This window comes from Lates calcarifer, linkage group LG5 (assembly GCF_001640805.2).
Source record: "Lates calcarifer isolate ASB-BC8 linkage group LG5, TLL_Latcal_v3, whole genome shotgun sequence".
Classification (NCBI taxonomy): Eukaryota; Metazoa; Chordata; class Actinopteri; family Centropomidae; genus Lates; species Lates calcarifer.
Window position 1 is genome coordinate 15422501 of NC_066837.1, and position 25145 is coordinate 15447645.

General features: G+C 42.3%; 1 protein-coding gene across 5 annotated transcripts in view; it reads right to left on the reverse strand.

The window, feature by feature from the left end:
* Positions 1–25145, reverse strand: part of LOC108896439 (ankyrin-2) — an 83799-nt gene that overhangs the window by 17728 nt on the left and 40926 nt on the right. For all 5 annotated transcript variants that reach the window (XM_051070640.1, XM_051070638.1, XM_051070639.1 and 2 more), the window contains 5 exons: positions 16410–16487; positions 16061–16192; positions 15660–15800; positions 15350–15560; positions 14915–14993 (listed from right to left, as the gene is read on the reverse strand). In XM_051070640.1, the coding sequence (XP_050926597.1) occupies positions 14915–14993; positions 15350–15560; positions 15660–15800; positions 16061–16192; positions 16410–16487 (641 nt within the window). The remainder of the gene's footprint in view (positions 1–14914; positions 14994–15349; positions 15561–15659; positions 15801–16060; positions 16193–16409; positions 16488–25145) is intronic.

Here is a 25145-nt window from a genome sequence, read left to right on the forward strand (position 1 = left end):
CGAATCTGGTCTGTTGTCATCCAACAATTTCTCAAGACAAAATCCGGAACAATCCACATCTGAATGTATTGAAAAGGGTGACACTGGTCGACTTCCAGAGTACTCTAAGTAATAATTACAACGTTGACTCTTCATTTGGCCAAATGTAGTCTGAGGAGACACAAAACGTTGCTCAACTGACGTCACAGATTCTGGGGAGGATGCTCTAAAGTCTGTCAGCCAGTCCTGCACAAGTGAAAAGTCAAAATCTGAAGACAAGGACTCTGGAGACAATGCCCTGCTGCTAAATAATTTTCAAGCTCAAAGTCTGATAAAATTGAATGCGGGGACTCTGGTCTGGTCTCGTCAAACAAGGTCTCCAGACACAAGTCAGTACCTTCCCAATCTGACAATGTTGATTCTGGTGTAAATGACCTGTACACTGGCAATTCCACACTGTTATTGATATGAAGACATCTGAATTGAGGAACAGGTGAGTCAGGAGAGAGTGGCCTAAATTCACTTTGAGACAGCAGAGACTCTGGAGATACTGTTCTTAACTCTGTCACACAATCGTCCATGGAGGGGATAGTGTACTCCCCGTCTGAAGACATTGGCGGAAGCCAAAAAGGCTTTGTCTCAGACGGTTTACTGATACAAGAAGCATCTACTTGTTTTTCATTTGTAATGCCCCGCACAACATCTGCATATGTAAGAGGTCTTGCAGCAGACATCGGTGGGGATGCAGTTAGTTTGAACTTATTTGGTTAGCTTCAACCCGTGAACTAAGTGAGTCGGGCGAATCTGGTCTGTTGTCATCCAACAATTTCTCAAGACAAAATCCGGAACAATCCACATCTGAATGTATTGAAAAGGGTGACACTGGTCGACTTCCAGAGTACTCTAAGTAATAATTACAACGTTGACTCTTCATTTGGCCAAATGTAGTCTGAGGAGACACAAAACGTTGCTCAACTGACGTCACAGATTCTGGGAGGATGCTCTAAAGTCTGTCAGCCAGTCCTGCACAAGTGAAAAGTCAAAATCTGAAGACAAGGACTCTGGAGACAATGCCCTGCTGCTAAATAATTTTTCAAGCTCAAAGTCTGATAAAATTGAATGCGGGGACTCTGGTCTGGTCTCGTCAAACAAGGTCTCCAGACACAAGTCAGTACCTTCCCAATCTGACAATGTTGATTCTGGTGTAAATGACCTGTACACTGGCAATTCCACACTGTTATTGATATGAAGACATCTGATTGAGGAACAGGTGAGTCAGGAGAGAGTGGCCTAAATTCACTTTGAGACAGCAGAGACTCTGGAGATACTGTTCTTAACTCTGTCACACAATCGTCCATGGAGGGGATAGTGTACTCCCCGTCTGAAGACATTGGCGGAAGCCAAAAAGGCTTTGTCTCAGACGGTTTACTGATACAAGAAGCATCTACTTGTTTTCATTTGTAATGCCCCGCACAACATCTGCATATGTAAGAGGTCTTGCAGCAGACATCGGTGGGATGCAGTTACAGTTGAACTTATTTGGTTAGCTTCAACCGTGAACTAAGTGAGTCGGGCGAATCTGGTCTGTTGTCATCCAACAATTTCTCAAGACAATCCGGAACAATCCACATCTGAATGTATTGAAAAGGGTGACACTGGTCGACTTCCAGAGTACTCTAAGTAATAATTACAACGTTGACTCTTCATTTGGCCAAATGTAGTCTGAGGAGACACAAAACGTTGCTCAACTGACGTCACAGATTCTGGGGAGGATGCTCTAAAGTCTGTCAGCCAGTCCTGCACAAGTGAAAAGTCAAAATCTGAAGACAAGGACTCTGGAGACAATGCCCTGCTGCTAAATAATTTTTCAAGCTCAAAGTCTGATAAAATTGAATGCGGGGACTCTGGTCTGGTCTCGTCAAACAAGGTCTCCAGACAAGTCAGTACCTTCCCAATCTGACAATGTTGATTCTGGTGTAAATGACCTGTACACTGGCAATTCCACACTGTTATTGATATGAAGACATCTGAATTGAGGAACAGGTGAGTCAGGAGAGAGTGGCCTAAATTCACTTTGAGACAGCAGAGACTCTGGAGATACTGTTCTTAACTCTGTCACACAATCGTCCATGGAGGGGATAGTGTACTCCCCGTCTGAAGACATTGGCGGAAGCCAAAAAGGCTTTGTCTCAGACGGTTTACTGATACAAGAAGCATCTACTTGTTTTTCATTTGTAATGCCCCGCACAACATCTGCATATGTAAGAGGTCTTGCAGCAGACATCGGTGGGGATGCAGTTACAGTTGAACTTATTTGGTTAGCTTCAACCCGTGAACTAAGTGAGTCGGGCGAATCTGGTCTGTTGTCATCCAACAATTTCTCAAGACATAATCCGGAACAATCCACATCTGAATGTATTGAAAAGGGTGACACTGGTCGACTTCCAGAGTACTCTAAGTAATAATTACAACGTTGACTCTTCATTTGGCCAAATGTAGTCTGAGGAGACACAAAACGTTGCTCAACTGACGTCACAGATTCTGGGGAGGATGCTCTAAAGTCTGTCAGCCAGTCCTGCACAAGTGAAAAGTCAAAATCTGAAGACAAGGACTCTGGAGACAATGCCCTGCTGCTAAATAATTTTTCAAGCTCAAAGTCTGATAAAATTGAATGCGGGGACTCTGGTCTGGTCTCGTCAAACAAGGTCTCCAGACACAAGTCAGTACCTTCCCAATCTGACAATGTTGATTCTGGTGTAAATGACCTGTACACTGGCAATTCCACACTGTTATTGATATGAAGACATCTGAATTGAGGAACAGGTGAGTCAGGAGAGAGTGGGCCTAAATTCACTTTGAGACAGCAGAGACTCTGGAGATACTGTTCTTGAACTCTGTCACACATCGTCCATGGAGGGGATAGTGTACTCCCCGTCTGAAGACATTGGCGGAAGCCAAAAAGGCTTTGTCTCAGACGGTTTACTGATACAAGAAGCATCTACTTGTTTTTCATTTGTAATGCCCCGCACAACATCTGCATATGTAAGAGGTCTTGCAGCAGACATCGGTGGGGATGCAGTTACAGTTGAACTTATTTGGTTAGCTTCAAACCCGTGAACTAAGTGAGTCGGGCGAATCTGGTCTGTTGTCATCCAACAATTTCTCAAGACAAAATCCGGAACAATCCACATCTGAATGTATTGAAAAGGGTGACACTGGTCGACTTCCAGAGTACTCTAAGTAATAATTACAACGTTGACTCTTCATTTGGCCAAATGTAGTCTGAGGAGACACAAAACGTTGCTCAACTGACGTCACAGATCTGGGGAGGATGCTCTAAAGTCTGTCAGCCAGTCCTGCACAAGTGAAAAGTCAAAATCTGAAGACAAGGACTCTGGAGACAATGCCCTGCTGCTAAATAATTTTTCAAGCTCAAAGTCTGATAAAATTGAATGCGGGGACTCTGGTCTGGTCTCGTCAAACAAGGTCTCCAGACACAAGTCAGTACCTTCCCAATCTGACAATGTTGATTCTGGTGTAAATGACCTGTACACTGGCAATTCCACACTGTTATTGATATGAAGACATCTGAATTGAGGAACAGGTGAGTCAGGAGAGAGTGGCCTAAATTCACTTGAGACAGCAGAGACTCTGGAGATACTGTTCTTAACTCTGTCACACAATCGTCCATGGAGGGGATAGTGTACTCCCCGTCTGAAGACATTGGCGGAAGCCAAAAAGGCTTTGTCTCAGACGGTTTACTGATACAAGAAGCATCTACTTGTTTTTCATTTGTAATGCCCCGCACAACATCTGCATATGTAAGAGGTCTTGCAGCAGACATCGGTGGGGATGCAGTTACAGTTGAACTTATTTGGTTAGCTTCAACCCGTGAACTAAGTGAGTCGGGCGAATCTGGTCTGTTGTCATCCAACAATTTCTCAAGACAAAATCCGGAACAATCCACATCTGAATGTATTGAAAAGGGTGACACTGGTCGACTTCCAGAGTACTCTAAGTAATAATTACAACGTTGACTCTTCATTTGGCCAAATGTAGTCTGAGGAGACACAAAACGTTGCTCAACTGACGTCACAGATTCTGGGGAGGATGCTCTAAAGTCTGTCAGCCAGTCCTGCACAAGTGAAAAGTCAAAATCTGAAGACAAGGACTCTGGAGACAATGCCCTGCTGCTAAATAATTTTCAAGCTCAAAGTCTGATAAAATTGAATGCGGGGACTCTGGTCTGGTCTCGTCAAACAAGGTCTCCAGACACAAGTCAGTACCTTCCCAATCTGACAATGTTGATTCTGGTGTAAATGACCTGTACACTGGCAATTCCACACTGTTATTGATATGAAGACATCTGAATTGAGGAACAGGTGAGTCAGGAGAGAGTGGCCTAAATTCACTTTGAGACAGCAGAGACTCTGGAGATACTGTTCTTAACTCTGTCACACAATCGTCCATGGAGGGGATAGTGTACTCCCCGTCTGAAGACATTGGCGGAAGCCAAAAAGGCTTTGTCTCAGACGGTTTACTGATACAAGAAGCATCTACTTGTTTTTCATTTGTAATGCCCCGCACAACATCTGCATATGTAAGAGGTCTTGCAGCAGACATCGGTGGGGATGCAGTTACAGTTGAACTTATTTGGTTAGCTTCAACCCGTGAACTAAGTGAGTCGGGCGAATCTGGTCTGTTGTCATCCAACAATTTCTCAAGACAAAATCCGGAACAATCCACATCTGAATGTATTGAAAAGGGTGACACTGGTCGACTTCCAGAGTACTCTAAAGTAATAATTACAACGTTGACTCTTCATTTGGCCAAATGTAGTCTGAGGAGACACAAAACGTTGCTCAACTGACGTCACAGATTCTGGGGAGGATGCTCTAAAGTCTGTCAGCCAGTCCTGCACAAGTGAAAAGTCAAAATCTGAAGACAAGGACTCTGGAGACAATGCCCTGCTGCTAAATAAATTTTCAAGCTCAAAGTCTGATAAAATTGAATGCGGGGACTCTGGTCTGGTCTCGTCAAACAAGGTCTCCAGACACAAGTCAGTACCTTCCCAATCTGACAATGTTGATTCTGGTGTAAATGACCTGTACACTGGCAATTCCACACTGTTATTGATATGAAGACATCTGAATTGAGGAACAGGTGAGTCAGGAGAGAGTGGCCTAAATTCACTTGAGACAGCAGAGACTCTGGAGATACTGTTCTTAACTCTGTCACACAATCGTCCATGGAGGGGATAGTGTACTCCCCGTCTGAAGACATTGGCGGAAGCCAAAAAGGCTTTGTCTCAGACGGTTTACTGATACAAGAAGCATCTACTTGTTTTTCATTTGTAATGCCCCGCACAACATCTGCATATGTAAGAGGTCTTGCAGCAGACATCGGTGGGGATGCAGTTACAGTTGAACTTATTTGGTTAGCTTCAACCCGTGAACTAAGTGAGTCGGGCGAATCTGGGTCTGTTGTCATCCAACAATTTCTCAAGACATAATCCGGAACAATCCACATCTGAATGTATTGAAAAGGGTGACACTGGTCGACTTCCAGAGTACTCTAAGTAATAATTACAACGTTGACTCTTCATTTGGCCAAATGTAGTCTGAGGAGACACAAAACGTTGCTCAACTGACGTCACAGATTCTGGGAGGATGCTCTAAAGTCTGTCAGCCAGTCCTGCACAAGTGAAAAGTCAAAATCTGAAGACAAGGACTCTGGAGACAATGCCCTGCTGCTAAATAATTTTTCAAGCTCAAAGTCTGATAAAATTGAATGCGGGACTCTGGTCTGGTCTCGTCAAACAAGGTCTCCAGACACAAGTCAGTACCTTCCCAATCTGACAATGTTGATTCTGGTGTAAATGACCTGTACACTGGCAATTCCACACTGTTATTGATATGAAGACATCTGAATTGAGGAACAGGTGAGTCAGGAGAGAGTGGCCTAAATTCACTTTGAGACAGCAGAGACTCTGGAGATACTGTTCTTAACTCTGTCACACAATCGTCCATGGAGGGGATAGTGTACTCCCCGTCTGAAGACATTGGCGGAAGCCAAAAAGGCTTTGTCTCAGACGGTTTACTGATACAAGAAGCATCTACTTGTTTTTCATTTGTAATGCCCCGCACAACATCTGCATATGTAAGAGGTCTTGCAGCAGACATCGGTGGGGATGCAGTTACAGTTGAACTTATTTGGTTAGCTTCAACCCGTGAACTAAGTGAGTCGGGCGAATCTGGTCTGTTGTCATCCAACAATTTCTCAAGAACATAATCCGGAACAATCCACATCTGAATGTATTGAAAAGGGTGACACTGGTCGACTTCCAGAGTACTCTAAGTAATAATTACAACGTTGACTCTTCATTTGGCCAAATGTAGTCTGAGGAGACACAAAACGTTGCTCAACTGACGTCACAGATTCTGGGGAGGATGCTCTAAAGTCTGTCAGCCAGTCCTGCACAAGTGAAAAGTCAAAATCTGAAGACAAGGACTCTGGAGACAATGCCCTGCTGCTAAATAATTTTTCAAGCTCAAAGTCTGATAAAATTGAATGCGGGGACTCTGGTCTGGTCTCGTCAAACAAGGTCTCCAGACACAAGTCAGTACCTTCCCAATCTGACAATGTTGATTCTGGTGTAAATGACCTGTACACTGGCAATTCCACACTGTTATTGATATGAAGACATCTGAATTGAGGAACAGGTGAGTCAGGAGAGAGTGGCCTAAATTCACTTTGAGACAGCAGAGACTCTGGAGATACTGTTCTTAACTCTGTCACACAATCGTCCATGGAGGGGATAGTGTACTCCCCGTCTGAAGACATTGGCGGAAGCCAAAAAGGCTTTGTCTCAGACGGTTTACTGATACAAGAAGCATCTACTTGTTTTCATTTGTAATGCCCCGCACAACATCTGCATATGTAAGAGGTCTTGCAGCAGACATCGGTGGGGATGCAGTTACAGTTGAACTTATTTGGTTAGCTTCAACCCGTGAACTAAGTGAGTCGGGCGAATCTGGTCTGTTGTCATCCAACAATTTCTCAAGACATAAATCCGGAACAATCCACATCTGAATGTATTGAAAAGGGTGACACTGGTCGACTTCCAGAGTACTCTAAGTAATAATTACAACGTTGACTCTTCATTTGGCCAAATGTAGTCTGAGGAGACACAAAACGTTGCTCAACTGACGTCACAGATTCTGGGGAGGATGCTCTAAAGTCTGTCAGCCAGTCCTGCACAAGTGAAAAGTCAAAATCTGAAGACAAGGACTCTGGAGACAATGCCCTGCTGCTAAATAATTTTTCAAGCTCAAAGTCTGATAAAATTGAATGCGGGGACTCTGGTCTGGTCTCGTCAAACAAGGTCTCCAGACACAAGTCAGTACCTTCCCAATCTGACAATGTTGATTCTGGTGTAAATGACCTGTACACTGGCAATTCCACACTGTTATTGATATGAAGACATCTGAATTGAGGAACAGGTGAGTCAGGAGAGAGTGGCCTAAATTCACTTTGAGACAGCAGAGACTCTGGAGATACTGTTCTTAACTCTGTCACACAATCGTCCATGGAGGGGATAGTGTACTCCCCGTCTGAAGACATTGGCGGAAGCCAAAAAGGCTTTGTCTCAGACGGTTTACTGATACAAGAAGCATCTACTTGTTTTTCATTTGTAATGCCCCGCACAACATCTGCATATGTAAGAGGTCTTGCAGCAGACATCGGTGGGGATGCAGTTACAGTTGAACTTATTTGGTTAGCTTCAACCCGTGAACTAAGTGAGTCGGGCGAATCTGGTCTGTTGTCATCCAACAATTTCTCAAGACAAAATCCGGAACAATCCACATCTGAATGTATTGAAAAGGGTGACACTGGTCGACTTCCAGAGTACTCTAAGTAATAATTACAACGTTGACTCTTCATTTGGCCAAATGTAGTCTGAGGAGACACAAAACGTTGCTCAACTGACGTCACAGATTCTGGGGAGGATGCTCTAAAGTCTGTCAGCCAGTCCTGCACAAGTGAAAAGTCAAAATCTGAAGACAAGGACTCTGGAGACAATGCCCTGCTGCTAAATAAATTTTCAAGCTCAAAGTCTGATAAAATTGAATGCGGGGACTCTGGTCTGGTCTCGTCAAACAAGGTCTCCAGACACAAGTCAGTACCTTCCCAATCTGACAATGTTGATTCTGGTGTAAATGACCTGTACACTGGCAATTCCACACTGTTATTGATATGAAGACATCTGAATTGAGGAACAGGTGAGTCAGGAGAGAGTGGCCTAAATTCACTTTGAGACAGCAGAGACTCTGGAGATACTGTTCTTAACTCTGTCACACAATCGTCCATGGAGGGGATAGTGTACTCCCCGTCTGAAGACATTGGCGGAAGCCAAAAAGGCTTTGTCTCAGACGGTTTACTGATACAAGAAGCATCTACTTGTTTTTCATTTGTAATGCCCCGCACAACATCTGCATATGTAAGAGGTCTTGCAGCAGACATCGGTGGGGATGCAGTTACAGTTGAACTTATTTGGTTAGCTTCAACCCGTGAACTAAGTGAGTCGGGCGAATCTGGTCTGTTGTCATCCAACAATTTCTCAAGACAAAATCCGGAACAATCCACATCTGAATGTATTGAAAAGGGTGACACTGGTCGACTTCCAGAGTACTCTAAGTAATAATTACAACGTTGACTCTTCATTTGGCCAAATGTAGTCTGAGGAGACACAAAACGTTGCTCAACTGACGTCACAGATTCTGGGGAGGATGCTCTAAAGTCTGTCAGCCAGTCCTGCACAAGTGAAAAGTCAAAATCTGAAGACAAGGACTCTGGAGACAATGCCCTGCTGCTAAATAATTTTTCAAGCTCAAAGTCTGATAAAATTGAATGCGGGGACTCTGGTCTGGTCTCGTCAAACAAGGTCTCCAGACACAAGTCAGTACCTTCCCAATCTGACAATGTTGATTCTGGTGTAAATGACCTGTACACTGGCAATTCCACACTGTTATTGATATGAAGACATCTGAATTGAGGAACAGGTGAGTCAGGAGAGAGTGGCCTAAATTCACTTTGAGACAGCAGAGACTCTGGAGATACTGTTCTTAACTCTGTCACACAATCGTCCATGGAGGGGATAGTGTACTCCCCGTCTGAAGACATTGGCGGAAGCCAAAAAGGCTTTGTCTCAGACGGTTTACTGATACAAGAAGCATCTACTTGTTTTTCATTTGTAATGCCCCGCACAACATCTGCATATGTAAGAGGTCTTGCAGCAGACATCGGTGGGGATGCAGTTACAGTTGAACTTATTTGGTTAGCTTCAACCCGTGAACTAAGTGAGTCGGGCGAATCTGGTCTGTTGTCATCCAACAATTTCTCAAGACAAAATCCGGAACAATCCACATCTGAATGTATTGAAAAGGGTGACACTGGTCGACTTCCAGAGTACTCTAAGTAATAATTACAACGTTGACTCTTCATTTGGCCAAATGTAGTCTGAGGAGACACAAAACGTTGCTCAACTGACGTCACAGATTCTGGGGAGGATGCTCTAAAGTCTGTCAGCCAGTCCTGCACAAGTGAAAAGTCAAAATCTGAAGACAAGGACTCTGGAGACAATGCCCTGCTGCTAAATAATTTTTCAAGCTCAAAGTCTGATAAAATTGAATGCGGGGACTCTGGTCTGGTCTCGTCAAACAAGGTCTCCAGACACAAGTCAGTACCTTCCCAATCTGACAATGTTGATTCTGGTGTAAATGACCTGTACACTGGCAATTCCACACTGTTATTGATATGAAGACATCTGAATTGAGGAACAGGTGAGTCAGGAGAGAGTGGCCTAAATTCACTTTGAGACAGCAGAGACTCTGGAGATACTGTTCTTAACTCTGTCACACAATCGTCCATGGAGGGGATAGTGTACTCCCCGTCTGAAGACATTGGCGGAAGCCAAAAAGGCTTTGTCTCAGACGGTTTACTGATACAAGAAGCATCTACTTGTTTTTCATTTGTAATGCCCCGCACAACATCTGCATATGTAAGAGGTCTTGCAGCAGACATCGGTGGGGATGCAGTTACAGTTGAACTTATTTGGTTAGCTTCAACCCGTGAACTAAGTGAGTCGGGCGAATCTGGTCTGTTGTCATCCAACAATTTCTCAAGACATAATCCGGAACAATCCACATCTGAATGTATTGAAAAGGGTGACACTGGTCGACTTCCAGAGTACTCTAAGTAATAATTACAACGTTGACTCTTCATTTGGCCAAATGTAGTCTGAGGAGACACAAAACGTTGCTCAACTGACGTCACAGATTCTGGGGAGGATGCTCTAAAGTCTGTCAGCCAGTCCTGCACAAGTGAAAAGTCAAAATCTGAAGACAAGGACTCTGGAGACAATGCCCTGCTGCTAAATAATTTTTCAAGCTCAAAGTCTGATAAAATTGAATGCGGGGACTCTGGTCTGGTCTCGTCAAACAAGGTCTCCAGACACAAGTCAGTACCTTCCCAATCTGACAATGTTGATTCTGGTGTAAATGACCTGTACACTGGCAATTCCACACTGTTATTGATATGAAGACATCTGAATTGAGGAACAGGTGAGTCAGGAGAGAGTGGCCTAAATTCACTTTGAGACAGCAGAGACTCTGGAGATACTGTTCTTAACTCTGTCACACAATCGTCCATGGAGGGGATAGTGTACTCCCCGTCTGAAGACATTGGCGGAAGCCAAAAAGGCTTTGTCTCAGACGGTTTACTGATACAAGAAGCATCTACTTGTTTTTCATTTGTAATGCCCCGCACAACATCTGCATATGTAAGAGGTCTTGCAGCAGACATCGGTGGGGATGCAGTTACAGTTGAACTTATTTGGTTAGCTTCAACCCGTGAACTAAGTGAGTCGGGCGAATCTGGTCTGTTGTCATCCAACAATTTCTCAAGACATAATCCGGAACAATCCACATCTGAATGTATTGAAAAGGGTGACACTGGTCGACTTCCAGAGTACTGCTAAGTAATAATTACAACGTTGACTCTTCATTTGGCCAAATGTAGTCTGAGGAGACACAAAACGTTGCTCAACTGACGTCACAGATTCTGGGGAGGATGCTCTAAAGTCTGTCAGCCAGTCCTGCACAAGTGAAAAGTCAAAATCTGAAGACAAGGACTCTGGAGACAATGCCCTGCTGCTAAATAATTTTTCAAGCTCAAAGTCTGATAAAATTGAATGCGGGGACTCTGGTCTGGTCTCGTCAAACAAGGTCTCCAGACACAAGTCAGTACCTTCCCAATCTGACAATGTTGATTCTGGTGTAAATGACCTGTACACTGGCAATTCCACACTGTTATTGATATGAAGACATCTGAATTGAGGAACAGGTGAGTCAGGAGAGAGTGGCCTAAATTCACTTTGAGACAGCAGAGACTCTGGAGATACTGTTCTTAACTCTGTCACACAATCGTCCATGGAGGGGATAGTGTACTCCCCGTCTGAAGACATTGGCGGAAGCCAAAAAGGCTTTGTCTCAGACGGTTTACTGATACAAGAAGCATCTACTTGTTTTTCATTTGTAATGCCCCGCACAACATCTGCATATGTAAGAGGTCTTGCAGCAGACATCGGTGGGGATGCAGTTACAGTTGAACTTATTTGGTTAGCTTCAACCCGTGAACTAAGTGAGTCGGGCGAATCTGGTCTGTTGTCATCCAACAATTTCTCAAAACAAAATCCGGAACAATCCACATCTGAATGTATTGAAAAGGGTGACACTGGTCGACTTCCAGAGTACTCTAAGTAATAATTACAACGCTGACTCTTCATTTGGCCAAATGTAGTCTGAGGAGACTCAAAACGTTGCTCAACTGATGTCACAGATTCTGGGGAGGATGCTCTGAAGTCTGTCAGCCAGTCTTGAAGAAGTGAAAAGTCAAAATCTGAAGACAAGGACTCCTGGAGACAATGCCCTGCTGCTAAATAATGTTATCAAGTTCAAAGTCTGATGAAAACTGAATGTGGGGACTCTTGTCTGGTCTCGTCAAACAAGGTCTCCAGACACAAGTCAGTACCTTTCCAATCTGACAATGTTGATTCTGGTGTAAATGACCTGTATCACTGGCAATTCCACATCGTTATTGATATGAAGACATCTGAATTGAGGAACAGGTGAGTCAGGAGAGAGTGGCCTTAATTCACTTTGAGATCCTGCTGACTCAGGAGACTGTGGCCTTAACTCAGTGATCCACTGGTCTTTTGAATATTGAGTGCTCTGTCTGTGTGAACTTAACAAAGTATGTCCTTGTTTTTCATGTGTCATGCCCCGCACAACATCTGCATATGAAAGTGGTCTTGAGTCAGATAGTTGTCGAGACCCATTTAAAACAAAATTTTCGTGAATAGCTTCATAATGCATATTACTCTGCTGAGGTGATGTCACAGATTCTTGGGTGGATGTTTCAAAGTCTTTTAACATTGGAGAATCCTGATTTGTTTCATCTAACATGTTTTTAAGAAATAACTCTTTATTTAAGAGTCCTGTGACATGGTTTGATACATTGGACTGTGGACTTAATGTAGTAATGTCATCTTCAAATAGTCGATTAATATACTGTGTGTTTTCAGTTTTACAAAAAGAGTTTTCTGTGCTTGACATTGGAATTATTTTATTTGGAAATTCTAAAATGTACTTTGTTCTTTCCACTAAGTTAAAAACCATTGGTTTGATTGATAGTTGTTGATTGAACATGTGGTGGGTCTCAGGATGTTTGTAGTATTTGTGAGACAAGCAAGAGTTTGTTTCTGATGATTCTTTCAGACAATCTAAATGTATGGACTCTTGTATGTTATTTTCTTCTGAGGTGTTGTGTTTAATATTCTTGAAATCTTTATTTGACTCACATGGTGATGGTATGTTTTTATTAGCTTGTGGTTGCAATTTGGAAAACCAGTAATCAAGAAAAGATTGATCTTCTCTTTCCTTTTCTGGTTTTGTGACTTTAGATGACAGTGGTCTGATTTGAAATGACTCTTCTGTTTTACTTGACCAGCCTGAATCTTTACCCTGGATACTTTTGACATCTGGATGTGTAAGATATGTTGCATCTGAAACAGCAGTTGTAAGTTCTGTTGCATCTGTTACACCTGTGCTTTTTTCATCCCACCATTCATCAAGAGGTGATGATGTCAGAAGTGGTGCAGGTGGATTTCCTCCTGAATATAGTAAATAATAATCACAATATTGACTCATAAGTTGAGCGCGGATGGGTCCTGAGAGCACAAGCTCAAGAAATGAAAAACTACACTGAGAAGCCTGAGATTCTGGTGAAGATGGACGACAATCCCTATCTAAGGATCTATAACCATGATTAGATGTAACTGAGTCAGGTGAATATGCTCTTCTGTCTGGAGAAACGTCAAGCAACAATTCATCATACTCAATATCAGATATCCCAGGTGAGAATGCTCCTAACTCTCCCTTTATCTGTATACCTTCAGGTACAGCTTGACGATATGTCGGTACTTGAGAGTCAGTAGACAGTGGGCTATATTTATTCCAAGACTCAAAAGATTCAGAACCAAGGGGAAAATTTTTCAGACCAAACAGTGGTTCCTGTTCAAAAGTGTGTGATTGATGGGGGTGTAATTCATTTTCTGTAAAATCAATTGTAACTTCTGGTGGAACTACATGCATCAGACCTTGGAGAAAGTGCCCGGATGTCATCCAATATGGTGAAAAAGTCTGCAGGGAAGACCCTTTTTTTACCACAAGGAGAGTCAGGGGACATTGCCCTATAATCATCAATTGACATGACAGATTCAGGGGAAGACAATCTATTTATGGAGTCATTTAATAGCCATATTTCTGTTGGGAAGAGATCTCTTTCAGTAACAGGTGAAAATGAACCACACTGCCTCTCTGATGCCAAAGAATCAGGGGTCAGAGGGCTGTACTCTGTTAAAGTGAAAGGTAGTACCACATCTTGGTCAGGTAATTGTGGTGTGAGATTGGTGATAGGCAAGACAAGGCTGGAAGAGGCAGTCTTCAACTCAGAAATGTAAGATGTCTTCTCCTCAACTATTACATGGTCACTATCTGGACTAATAGAACAGCTATAATGATGATCAGTTGAGTCACAAGCCATGTGAGCAGGTTCACTGGTTGTCAGACTGAATATGGTCTTTGGTACATTCATTTTGAATGGTTTCACCAAACTGTACTTAGCTATAGGAATATTGGGGTCAACTGACTGGACATCATTGTTATCGTCAATGAAGGGCATGTTCTCTGGATACCCATCACTGTATACTTGGGGTTTTGTTTTTTCTTCCTTGCTCAACTTGAAGGGTTGGAAGCTCAATGTCCACACATGAAACCCGTGGGATCTTGTCATGACCATATGGTACTCTGAGGAATTGGGTTGTGACTTCATCACACTTCTGAGAGAGTCTGCTTTTTTGAGGTACATCTGTGTCATCTTCAGTCATGGCCAGAGTTGCTTGATGGTCCTCTTGTGGAAATGCTAACAGGCTAGGGTTAGAGATTCTTTTGACAGCGGTTTTGGCTGTGTTTGTATCACCAAGCTGAACTACATAGCTAAACTCATCATAAATCTCATTGAAGTCAGTCTCCGCTTGATCTGACTCCAATAGGCTCAGACTAAAGTCTCTGACAGATATAGACGATGATAACCTGAGAATTTCAGGTGATTGCCCTTGCCCATCTTCACAATCACACTGCTTCAATGGTAAGGTTTGGCTGCAGTCATCTTTGACATGGCACTGAGTAACACCTTGGAAAGGCCTGATGAAATGACCTTCAACACTGCATCGTTTCTGGTCTTTCACTTTGGGGTCATAAGTCTGAATTGCTTCGCTCCCAGATGCTGCTTCTGTTGAAATGGGAAGCTTACTTACTTGCTCATCTGAGTTGTCATAACATGTAGGTTCTGGTGTAATTACATCCTCTGAAGTCCACAGGTTAGGGTTCAATTCACTGTAACACAAAAAGAAGGCTAGGTCACAACATATGACTTTGCATGAATGTGATACATCAAAGCTAATGTAAAAAGAGTAAAGGAGCAATACTTACAAACAATGGTTGTCGGGCAAATACCTACACCCACTGTAGAGTGATGTGGCACCGCTCTATTTTCTACAATCAATTTTGTTGGGAAATAATGACCTCTAGAAAGGCAGTCTTTTTGACTACTTCTGTATATCTTTATGACTATATAAGCATGTCTGGTGTGTGCTATGGGTGTCAAGTGAAGTGTGACAAATAATGTGACACCCCATTGCGCTGTACATGTTTGTTGCTGATTCAGGAATCATTTCAAATGAACAACTTACTGCGGGATCTCGAGCTCCTCCAACAGGTCGCCATGCATGCTTTCTGAGTGGGTGTGTCCAACAGGCTCTGCCCAGGAAGGAATATCCAATAAGGAAGCAACTGAGAGGTCCTCTTCAGAAACTGCTGGGGGTGGTCTGCGGTCTGATTCCACCCTTCTCACGACTCTGGGACTATCTGCATCTTCTTGCACTGAAGATAGGGCTACTGACACTGAAAAATGCACACGCAAGAAAACACACAAATAGAGCCTGGTGTTAGACAGAGTCTTCAAACTAGTTGCTGAATTGAGTTTTTTAGAGGTGTTAATACCTTCACTGTGATCCAGTGTCTTTTCTATCTCTGCATAAGTTCTAGATGTTTGCTCTTGGACAGATTTGTTCATCTGGGTTTCAATAAGATGGACGATGTCCATGCGGTTGATCTTGGTTAGTCGCTTAATCAGACAGTCCTCTGTGAAAGGATTTATCAGTCATTAATAGACTATAGTAACGTATTTACTAAATACATAAATCAACTGTTAGATTCAAAACCAAATACAAAATACAATGATTGAACTGGATGTGCTCACACAATTGCTCTGAGTGCATCAAAGTAAAAAGCTTATAGTGCCCTCAGTATGTTCAAACAAATGTGTAAAGGATTTGAAGTGCTGTATTGACAAATACAAGTAAAATATAAATTAAAATTAGTTTGACCAAAATGGCATGTACCTGTGGCATGTTTGCCTTCCCGCTCAACCCAGCGCTGCAGCAAGGCATGGCTCTGCTCTTGGAGTGAATTAGGATTTTCTGTTCTCACTAGTTGGATATCATCCTCACTGAATTCCAGCTCTCTTGCCAGCTCTGATGGTGGTAACACAATAATGGATAAAAATCTAAAAAAAATCTTGAAGCAAATTTTTTTTTGCTGCTCTAACTTTTTCAGCTGTCCACCAAATTCTGCTCACAAATGTAAACTCCAGTTCAAATTAAAATCACTACATATTGCTTCTCTCTAAATTGCATTGAATTCAGTATTTTGAAATTTTAATTTAAAACCCAAAATTATTTGACAGCTTACCAGTCCAGCTGAAGCCAAGAAGATCTGCAATGATAGCCAATGTCTCCTCTTTCCTGTCAGCATCATCCTGCCAATCCACTAAAATGCCGCCAAAGCCAAACATTAAATTTAATATCACATTTAGCAGTTCAATATATAAATTATACATCAGTGTAAAATAATTTTCACATTGCAGGTACCAGTCAGGTAAAATATTCTCTGTAAGTTTATATGTAAAATGTCATTCCTGAGGACTATGTTATGGGCTGTGATACTCAGAAATTAGTTGTGGATCTGTGATGTTGACATGGATGATAAAATAAAGGTTGGATTTGTCACTCTGATGAGGAGTTGACTTGTTTATAAACTATTTGGCCATAACTGGCACATCAAGTTTTTTTTAAATAATTAGTGTAAGCAAGAACATTAAAATGCTAATTAAGCAATGTGCAAGCTAATATTAGTCATGCTGTTAGTAGTACAGTGTTAGTAGTACAGATATCCAATACCAATACAGCTGTGGAAGTCTGGTTCAAAATTGTTGAAGCTGCTGCTTCTTTAACTAACATGGCCATTCAATCTTGAGATTACATATACACAAACACAGGTATGGAAAAGTAACCTCTCCACACACAAAACATCTCAACACACACACATACACACACAAATACACACACAAAACACAGACAAGAAAATGCAATGCAAGATGGAACAAGACAAATCACAACACATGAAAACAACACACTATGTCGGTGACATTTATGAAAAGGAATAAGGATCTTTGCCAAGAAGAAATAGGAAAGCAAAAGCCCATGTAGGTCTGGCCATACCTGGCATACATTCAGGAGTTTGGTCATCGGTGATTCTCTGCATCTGAGTTTCCACCCTGTCATCCCAGATGGGCCTTGATTCAAATACATCCTCTGTCCTGGAAGATGGTTGTACACCTGGCAATGGATTGCCGTCGGAATCAGAACTCTGTGAGGCTGGGATATCATATGTGAAGATAACAGAATCTGGACTCCTGTGACTAGCAGAGCTCATATCATCAGTATCCAAAGAAGATCGAACAGATGTTTCTATGGTCTCAGAAACTTTGATTTCTTTCCCTTCAGGAGAGGAAGAGGAGGTCCCATGAGCTAGACGCCTCTTTTGCGTCAGAAAAGGAAGTTTGGAGGGGGAAACGTTGGATTTATGAGTGGATTGGCTACTGTCAGAATAACTCCTGCTGTCTTTATTAAAGGCTTTACATATGTCAATATCAGCCTCAGATCTAGTCCTACGATCCGAAGTTGAGCATTCTTCTGCTTTGCTTTGCTGTGTGTCTTTCGTGCTTATTTCCGATTTGAAATGACAAGTCTCTTTAATTCTACTGTCCGGTTTGTTTGCCAAAGGTGGGGTTGAATCCTGATCATATGCTGGGATGCCAGCCTGTGCAGCTGAAAAGGAAATCTCTATGACTGAGCACTGGTCTTCTTCATCTTCTTCCTCCTCCTCATAATCATCATCATGAGAAGAGTCTGAGGAATCATGGCTCTGCTCTGAGTACACTGAAAGGCCAAGTGTGGATTTGTCTGATTGAAGGTCGGCTATGGTGGAGTCTAGATAATTTAGACCAAGGCTTTCAAGGATTCCAACCTCACTTTGAACATTGGTTAGTCTTTCCAAAGCAATGGGGGAACCAAGCTGAACCTCTATGGAGTTGCCAAAATCAGCTGATAGAAAGTAGCTTTTCACTTTCTGGCTTGTCACTTGGGGGTTTGATGAGAGTTCTTGGTTTGAGAATAGGAATTGTGTCTGTAATAGAATCACTATTCTCCAAAGACTGATCTTCCCCAGTCTCCTCTGGCACAACTTCATCAACTGGATGTTCCCCTATATGAAAAAATGCATATCCTTCCTCTTCTTCATCAAAGCTGCTTCTTGTCATATCAATAGCACCCCCCCTAGTCATTTCAAACAGCTTCCCCTCTTGAAACTGAAATGGATCAGGGGTTCTCTCATCACCTAGAGTTTGAACTGGTGTTTTACAAGGTGTTGTCTTGTCCTTTGGAGGAGAAAGATCCATTTGTTTCTCAGCCTCAACTTGTGCATTGAAGGCTACATCGCTGTCAGCCTCACACCCTGGAGTGACATTTTCTTTAGAATTGGAACCATCTGTCAGCGGTAACTCAGCTTCGTCATCAGCTGGATGGTGCTCATCTGTTGCACAGCTGAAAAAATATTTATCACTGACTGAGGAATGGTCACCTTCTATGGTGTCTTTATCTTTGTGTATTTGACCTTCTCTTTCTGCTAACAGTGGTGCAGACTCTTCACTTTCTGAATCAGGTTCCTCCCTCTGACTTTCAGCTAAACACAATGAACTATCTACTGACTGGGTGGTTTTTAATTGTGACTGAATTTTAACTTTCTCTGTAATCTCGTCAAGCATGTGAGTGTCTCCTGTCACACATTTCTCTGAAATTTTCTGCGGTGTATCTTGTGAGGAGGACTGTATAACTGGGCCAGATTTTAGCTGTAGCTCATTTTCTTTGTGATCGCCTGCCTCTAAAGTTGTCTCTCTCTTCAGTTTAGCCTCCTGCTCCATCTCCTCAAATGTTTTGATTTTTGCAGCCATTTTAAACATCTCCTCCTCTGGGGTGAACTGTTTATTAGTGGTATTATCCCCACTTTCATCTGTGTCAAGAGAGTCTTGTCTTATGAGCATGTGCAGATTCTCACTCATTAGGTGGTCAGAGGACAAGTTGCCATCAGTTACTCTCATTGCTATGTTGGAATATTTGTCTTCTTCAATTCCACTCTCCATTTGTTTGTTCTCACTGTTGTTTTCTTGTTCATCATGCTCACTTTCATCCCTGTAAATGTTTTTGTCATAAGCAAAACATGCCCTGAGCTGGGAAGCATAATCCTCATAAACAGCTGTTTTGGCAGGCATCTTATATTCTGAGTCCTTTGATTTAGTAGGACTTCCCTCAAGAGAGTCTGGACAAGGGGATTCTCGGGTAGGACTTGGCTCAATTGAATCAGGGGATGTTTTTGAAGATCTGTCTTCCATGAGAGGACTGGCCTCTAGTGAATCTTGATGACACAGCTCTTTAGCACAGTCATCAAAAACCACAGTGTTTAGGTTCTCTAGATCAGCTGGACGTTGAGGGGAGTCATTAAAATGTGACAATGTACTTGGTGAGATTTTAGCCTCAACCTCCTCAGATGAGAAACTCTTCGGACCTTCATCTGCATGGGAACATGTCTGCCACCTACTTTCCAAAACCACCTCTTTACTGATGTCCACATTGTCTAAAATTGTATTTTCTGGTGACATAGTCTCATGTTCAGGAGAGAATGTAGAAGTTTCTCTTTTAGTGTCTTTTGATAGTAGAACTTGTTTGTAGCTCTCATGGACTAGGTGCTCTTCTAGATGGTGTTTTGTCACCAATGGCTTCTCCTTGAGATATTGATCTAAGTCACTACTGAGAAGTGACAACATTCCTGACATGTTCTTCTCGATTTCAGACTGTTGGTGGTGTGTTTTTCTCTGGATACACACTTCTTGGAATGGTGTCTCCACAACAGAATCTGATGTCATTTCTTGGACTTCAATCACATCAGTCTGCAGGTCTTCATTTTCCTCTCCACCTGTCTTGTCCTCCAAATTATTACTTGTCAGTATAATTTGTTTGCAGGCCTCATGCACTATATCCTCTTCTGGGTGGTGCTCTATTTCCACTGGATTTTCCTTGAGATGTTGATCCAAGTCATTACTCGAGAAGTGACAACATTCCTGACATGTCCTCCTCAGTTGTAGACCGTTGGTGGTGTGTTTTACTCTGGATACACACTTCTTGGAATGGTGTCTCCACAACAGAACCTGATGTCACTTCTTGGACCTTCAACCACATCAGTCTGCAGGTCTTCATTTGCTTCTCCTCCTATCTTGTCTTCAAAATTATTACTTGTCAGTATAATTTGTTGGCAGCTCTCATGGACTAGATCCTTGTCTGGGCGGCACTCTATTTTCACTGGCTTTCCCTCAAGATAATGATCTAAGTCATTACTGAGAAGTGACAACATTCCTGACATATTCTTCTCAGTTGTAGACTGTTGGTGGTGTGTTTTTCTCTGGATACACACTTCTTGGAATGGTGTCTCCACAACAGAACCTGATGTCACTTCTTGGACTTCAACCACATCAGTCTGCAGGTTTTCATTTGCCTCTTCTCCTGTCTTGTCCTCCAAATTATTACTTGTCAGTATAATTTGTTGGCAGCTCTCATGGACTAGATCCTTGTCTGGGTGGCACTCTATTTCCACTGGCTTCCCCTCAAAATATTGATCTAAGTCATTACTGAGAAGTGACAACATTCCTGATATGTTCTTCTCAGTTGTAGACTGTTGGTGGTGTGTTTTTCTCTGGATACACACTTCTTGGAATGGTGTCTCCACAACAGAACCTGATGTCACTTCTTGGACTTCAACCACATCAGTCTGCAGGTCTTCATTTGCTTCTCCTCCTATCTTGTCTTCCAAATTATTACTTGTCAGTATAATTTGTTTACAGCTCTCGTGGACTAGATCCTTGTCTGGTTGGCACGCTGTTCCCACCGGCTTTGCCTTGAGATATTGATCTAAGTCACTACTGAGAAGTGACAACATTCCTGATATGTTCTTCTCAGTTGTAGACTGTTGGTGGTGTGTTTTTCTCTGGATACACACTTCTTGGAATGGTGTCTCCACAACAGAACCTGATGTCACTTCTTGGACTTCAACCACATCAGTCTGCAGGTCTTCATTTGCCTCTCCTCCTATCTTGTCCTCCAAATTATTACTTGTCAGTATAATTTGTTGGCAGTTGTCTTGGACTAGATCCTTGTCTGGGTGGCACTCTATTTCCACTGGCTTCCCTCAAGATATTGATCTAGGTTATTACTGAGAAGTGACAACATTCCTGATATGTTCTTCTCAGTTGTAGACTGTTGGTGGTGTGTTTTTCTCTGGATACACACTTCTTGGAATGGTGTCTCCACAACATAATCTGATGTCACTTCTTGCACTCCAACCACATCAGTCTGCAGGTCTTCATTTGCCTCTCCACCTGTCTTGTCATCCAAAGTTTTTGCTCGTTAGTATAACTTGTTGGCAACTCTCATGGACTAGATCCTCTTCTGGGTGGCACTGTATTGCCACTGGCTTTTCCTTGAGATATTGATTTAAGTCACTACTGAGAAGTGACAACATGCCTGACCTATTTTTCTCAGTTGTGGACTGTTCATGATGTGGCTTTCTCTCGATGCACACTTCGTGGAATGGTGTCTCCAATACAGAAGTTGGTGCTTTTTCTTTGACTTCAAACACATCAGTCTGTGTCTCTTCATATGTCTCCCCACCTGTCTTACCCTCCACATTAGTAGTTGTTACTATTTCCTCACTAGATGATTTCTGGATGTTTGTGAGAGTAACTTCTTCAAATTTCTCCTGGATAACATCCTCCTCTGGAGGCCTACTTTTCACTGGCCTGTCCTCAAGGTATTGATTTAAGTCACTGTTCAGAAGTGATAGCATTCCTGACATCTCCTTTACTTTGGTAGACGCTTGATATGAAATCTTGTTCTCTACACATTCCTTCAATGGGGGTTCCTCTGTCAAAGTTGGTTTGGTTTCTTTCTGTTCTTCAGATTCACTCTGCAATTCTTCAACACCCCCTGTAATTGAAGGTTCTTTCACTGTTCCTTGTGTTGGTTCACCAATTTTTCCTCCTTTATTTTCACCAGTGATGACTGTGAGAATTTCTCTGTCTTTATCCTTTGTTACAATGATTTGTTCAAATTTCTCCTGAACAATATCCTCTTCTGGTGGCTGACTTACCATAGGACTAGCTTGTAGATATTGATCCAAATCACTGTTTAGTAAGGACAGCAACCCTGACATATCTTTTACTGCACTGGATGCCTGGCTAGATGTTTTCTTTTCAATGTGTACCACTTTAAGTTGCGGTTCCTCAGTTTTGACATCTGGTACTTACAGTCTCAGTTTCATGGGTAATTGTTGTATTTTCAGATGATTCACGCATTTTTTCTTCCTGTGAAGGTATGAGGTAATTTTCTTCTCTTCTAGCAGAGTAAGTAAGAATTTCATTGGTCATTTGATGGGTTAGTGTGAGCCCTTCATAATTCTCGCTCTCCCCTGAGCTTGAATGAGGGGTCTTAATATCAACATTGGTGTCTGAGGATTCAGCCATTCCTTCATGCCTGGGACTCTCAGGACTTAGATCGTCATCTTTCATTTGATTTTCAACAAGAGAAACATCTTTCACAAAATAACCTTTCATAAAGGGACTCAAGATGGATGCTGGATTTATATCAGAATCATCACCCAGGGTCTCTTCTTCAGGTGTCTCTAACTGATAGGTCACATCTGCAGCTGTTGATGTCTGCTTGAACAGCTGGTACTCAGGACTTTCTTCCAGCTCAGCCTTTATGTCAGCACTGAAGTCCTCAGAAGGTCTGCGATCAGGGCTGATCTGCATGTCTTCAAATGAACTCCTACCAGTGCTTATGACTGGTTCTTCTAATTGCATCCTCCCTAGGCTCTTCCCTGAGAACTCTGGCTCCTTGCTCTGAGGACTAACACTTTCATCATCAAATAGAACTGTATCAGCATTTTTTGCTGTCTCTCCAAAATAAGCAATATCTGAAATTAGTTTTGACTCTACAGAGACATCTGTCTTTAGGTTTACTGTTTGAGTCTCTAAATCCAGTGCGCCACACATGCTGACGTCACTCTCTGCACGGTAAATAGTGATGTTCTGTATTTGGGTTTCCGGCTTTTGCTCTTGTGTAGTACTGTGTTCAGTCTGCAGTATGTCTTCAGGCTCTTCCCTTTCAGATATCAGCGTTGAAATACAAGAGGAAGCCACTGTTTTGTGTTCAAACAGATCACTTTTACTTTTGGGGGGATTTGGCCCAAACTGGAATGTTTTTATCTGCTCCTTCACAGACATATTATTTTTCTCTGGAATCTCTGGTGTCTCTCTCTGTGGGATAACCCTTCCATCATCACACTGAACTGTATCAGCAAATTTGACTGTCTTTCCTAAAGGAGCACCATGTGAAATCAAGAGTGATTCCTCAGAGTTATCTCTAAGTGAACTTACTGGTTCATTCTTTTCGTTTGTTTTGTCAAATTTTTTGACATCACTCTGTTGATGGCAAGTTGTGAGGTTCTGAATTTGGATTTGCGATTTTGGCTCCTGTGTAGGACATTCTTCAGGTGTCTGTATCTCTTCAGAATCTGCTGATTCAGATAACAATGTTGAAGCCACCGCTTTCTGTTCAAAAAGCTCCACTTTAGCTTTTGAGGGATCTTGCCCAGTCTGGAATGTTTTCATCAGCTCCTTCACAGACGAAGCCTCTTTCCCTGGCAAGACTGGTATCTCTCTCTGTGGACTGATCCTTCCATCATCTATTAACTCTCTTTTTTCTGTCATCTGTATCTTTACAGCATCTGCTGATTCAGATGTCAATGTCAAAATACAAGGAGAAGCCATTGCTTTCTGTTCAAAAAGCTCAGCTTTACTTTTTGAGGGATCTTGCCCAGTCTGGAATGTTTTCATCAGCTCCTTCACAGATATACTCTCTCTCCCTTGCAACTCTTGCATCTCTCCCTGGGGGCTAACCATTCTATCATCACATTGAACTCTATTAACAAATTTTACCATCTTTCCAGAAGGAGCACCATGTGAAATCAAGAGTGATTCCTCAGAGTTTTCTCTTATTAAACTTACTGATTCATCCTTTAAGTCTGTTTTATCAAAGTTCTTGACATCACTCTCTTGATGGCAAATTGTGAGGCTCTGAGTTTGGATTTGTGATTTTGGCTCCTGTGTAGGACTTTGTTCAGGTGTCTGTATTTCTTCAGAATTTGCTGATTCAGATATCAATGTTGAAACACACAAAGTAGTCACCGCTTTCTGTTCAAAAAGCTCCACTTTAGTTTTTGAGGGATCTTTCCCAGACTGGAATGTTTTCATCAGCTCCTTCACAGACGAAGCCTCTTTCCCTGGCAAGACTGGTGTCTCTCTCTGAGGACTGATTCTTCCATCATTTATCAACTCTTTTTTTTCTGTCAACTGTATCTTTTCCGAATCTGCTGATTCAGATATCAATGTTGAAATACAAGGAGAAGCCACAGCTTTGTGTTCAAAAAGCCCAGATTTACTTTTTGAAGGGTCCTGCCCAGTTTGGAATGCTTTCATAAGCTCCTTAACAGACATAGTCTCCTCTAATCTTTCTGTCTGAGATCTGGGGGATTTCGGGGACTTTGGAACTCTGGGAAGTTCTGGCATGTCTGCCTCCATCCTCTTTGTGATGATAGAAGATTTTGCCTCATGTATCAGAACTTGAGTATTTTTCTGCATCTCATCTTCTTCAACTTTGTTCTGTAGTGCTTTAACTCTGTCTTTTATAGATCCTATAGGTGTTTCAACCACTAGAGGAGAAGCTGGAGGATCCATAACTGAGATGGGTACAAGGCTACTCTCCTTAAGAATAGCATCACCATCTAAAGACTCCTCAGAGCTCACCCTTTCCAGCTCTCCCTCAGAGCTGCTACACCCAGAACGCTCTCTAAGTTTCTTCCTAATAGGTTTCTTGATATCTGGGGGACGCCGTTTGCCATCACGCTTTACAACAACCTGTTCAAATCTATCTTGGACAAGGTCTTCTTGGGAACCACTCATCACTACAGGTCTCTGTTCAA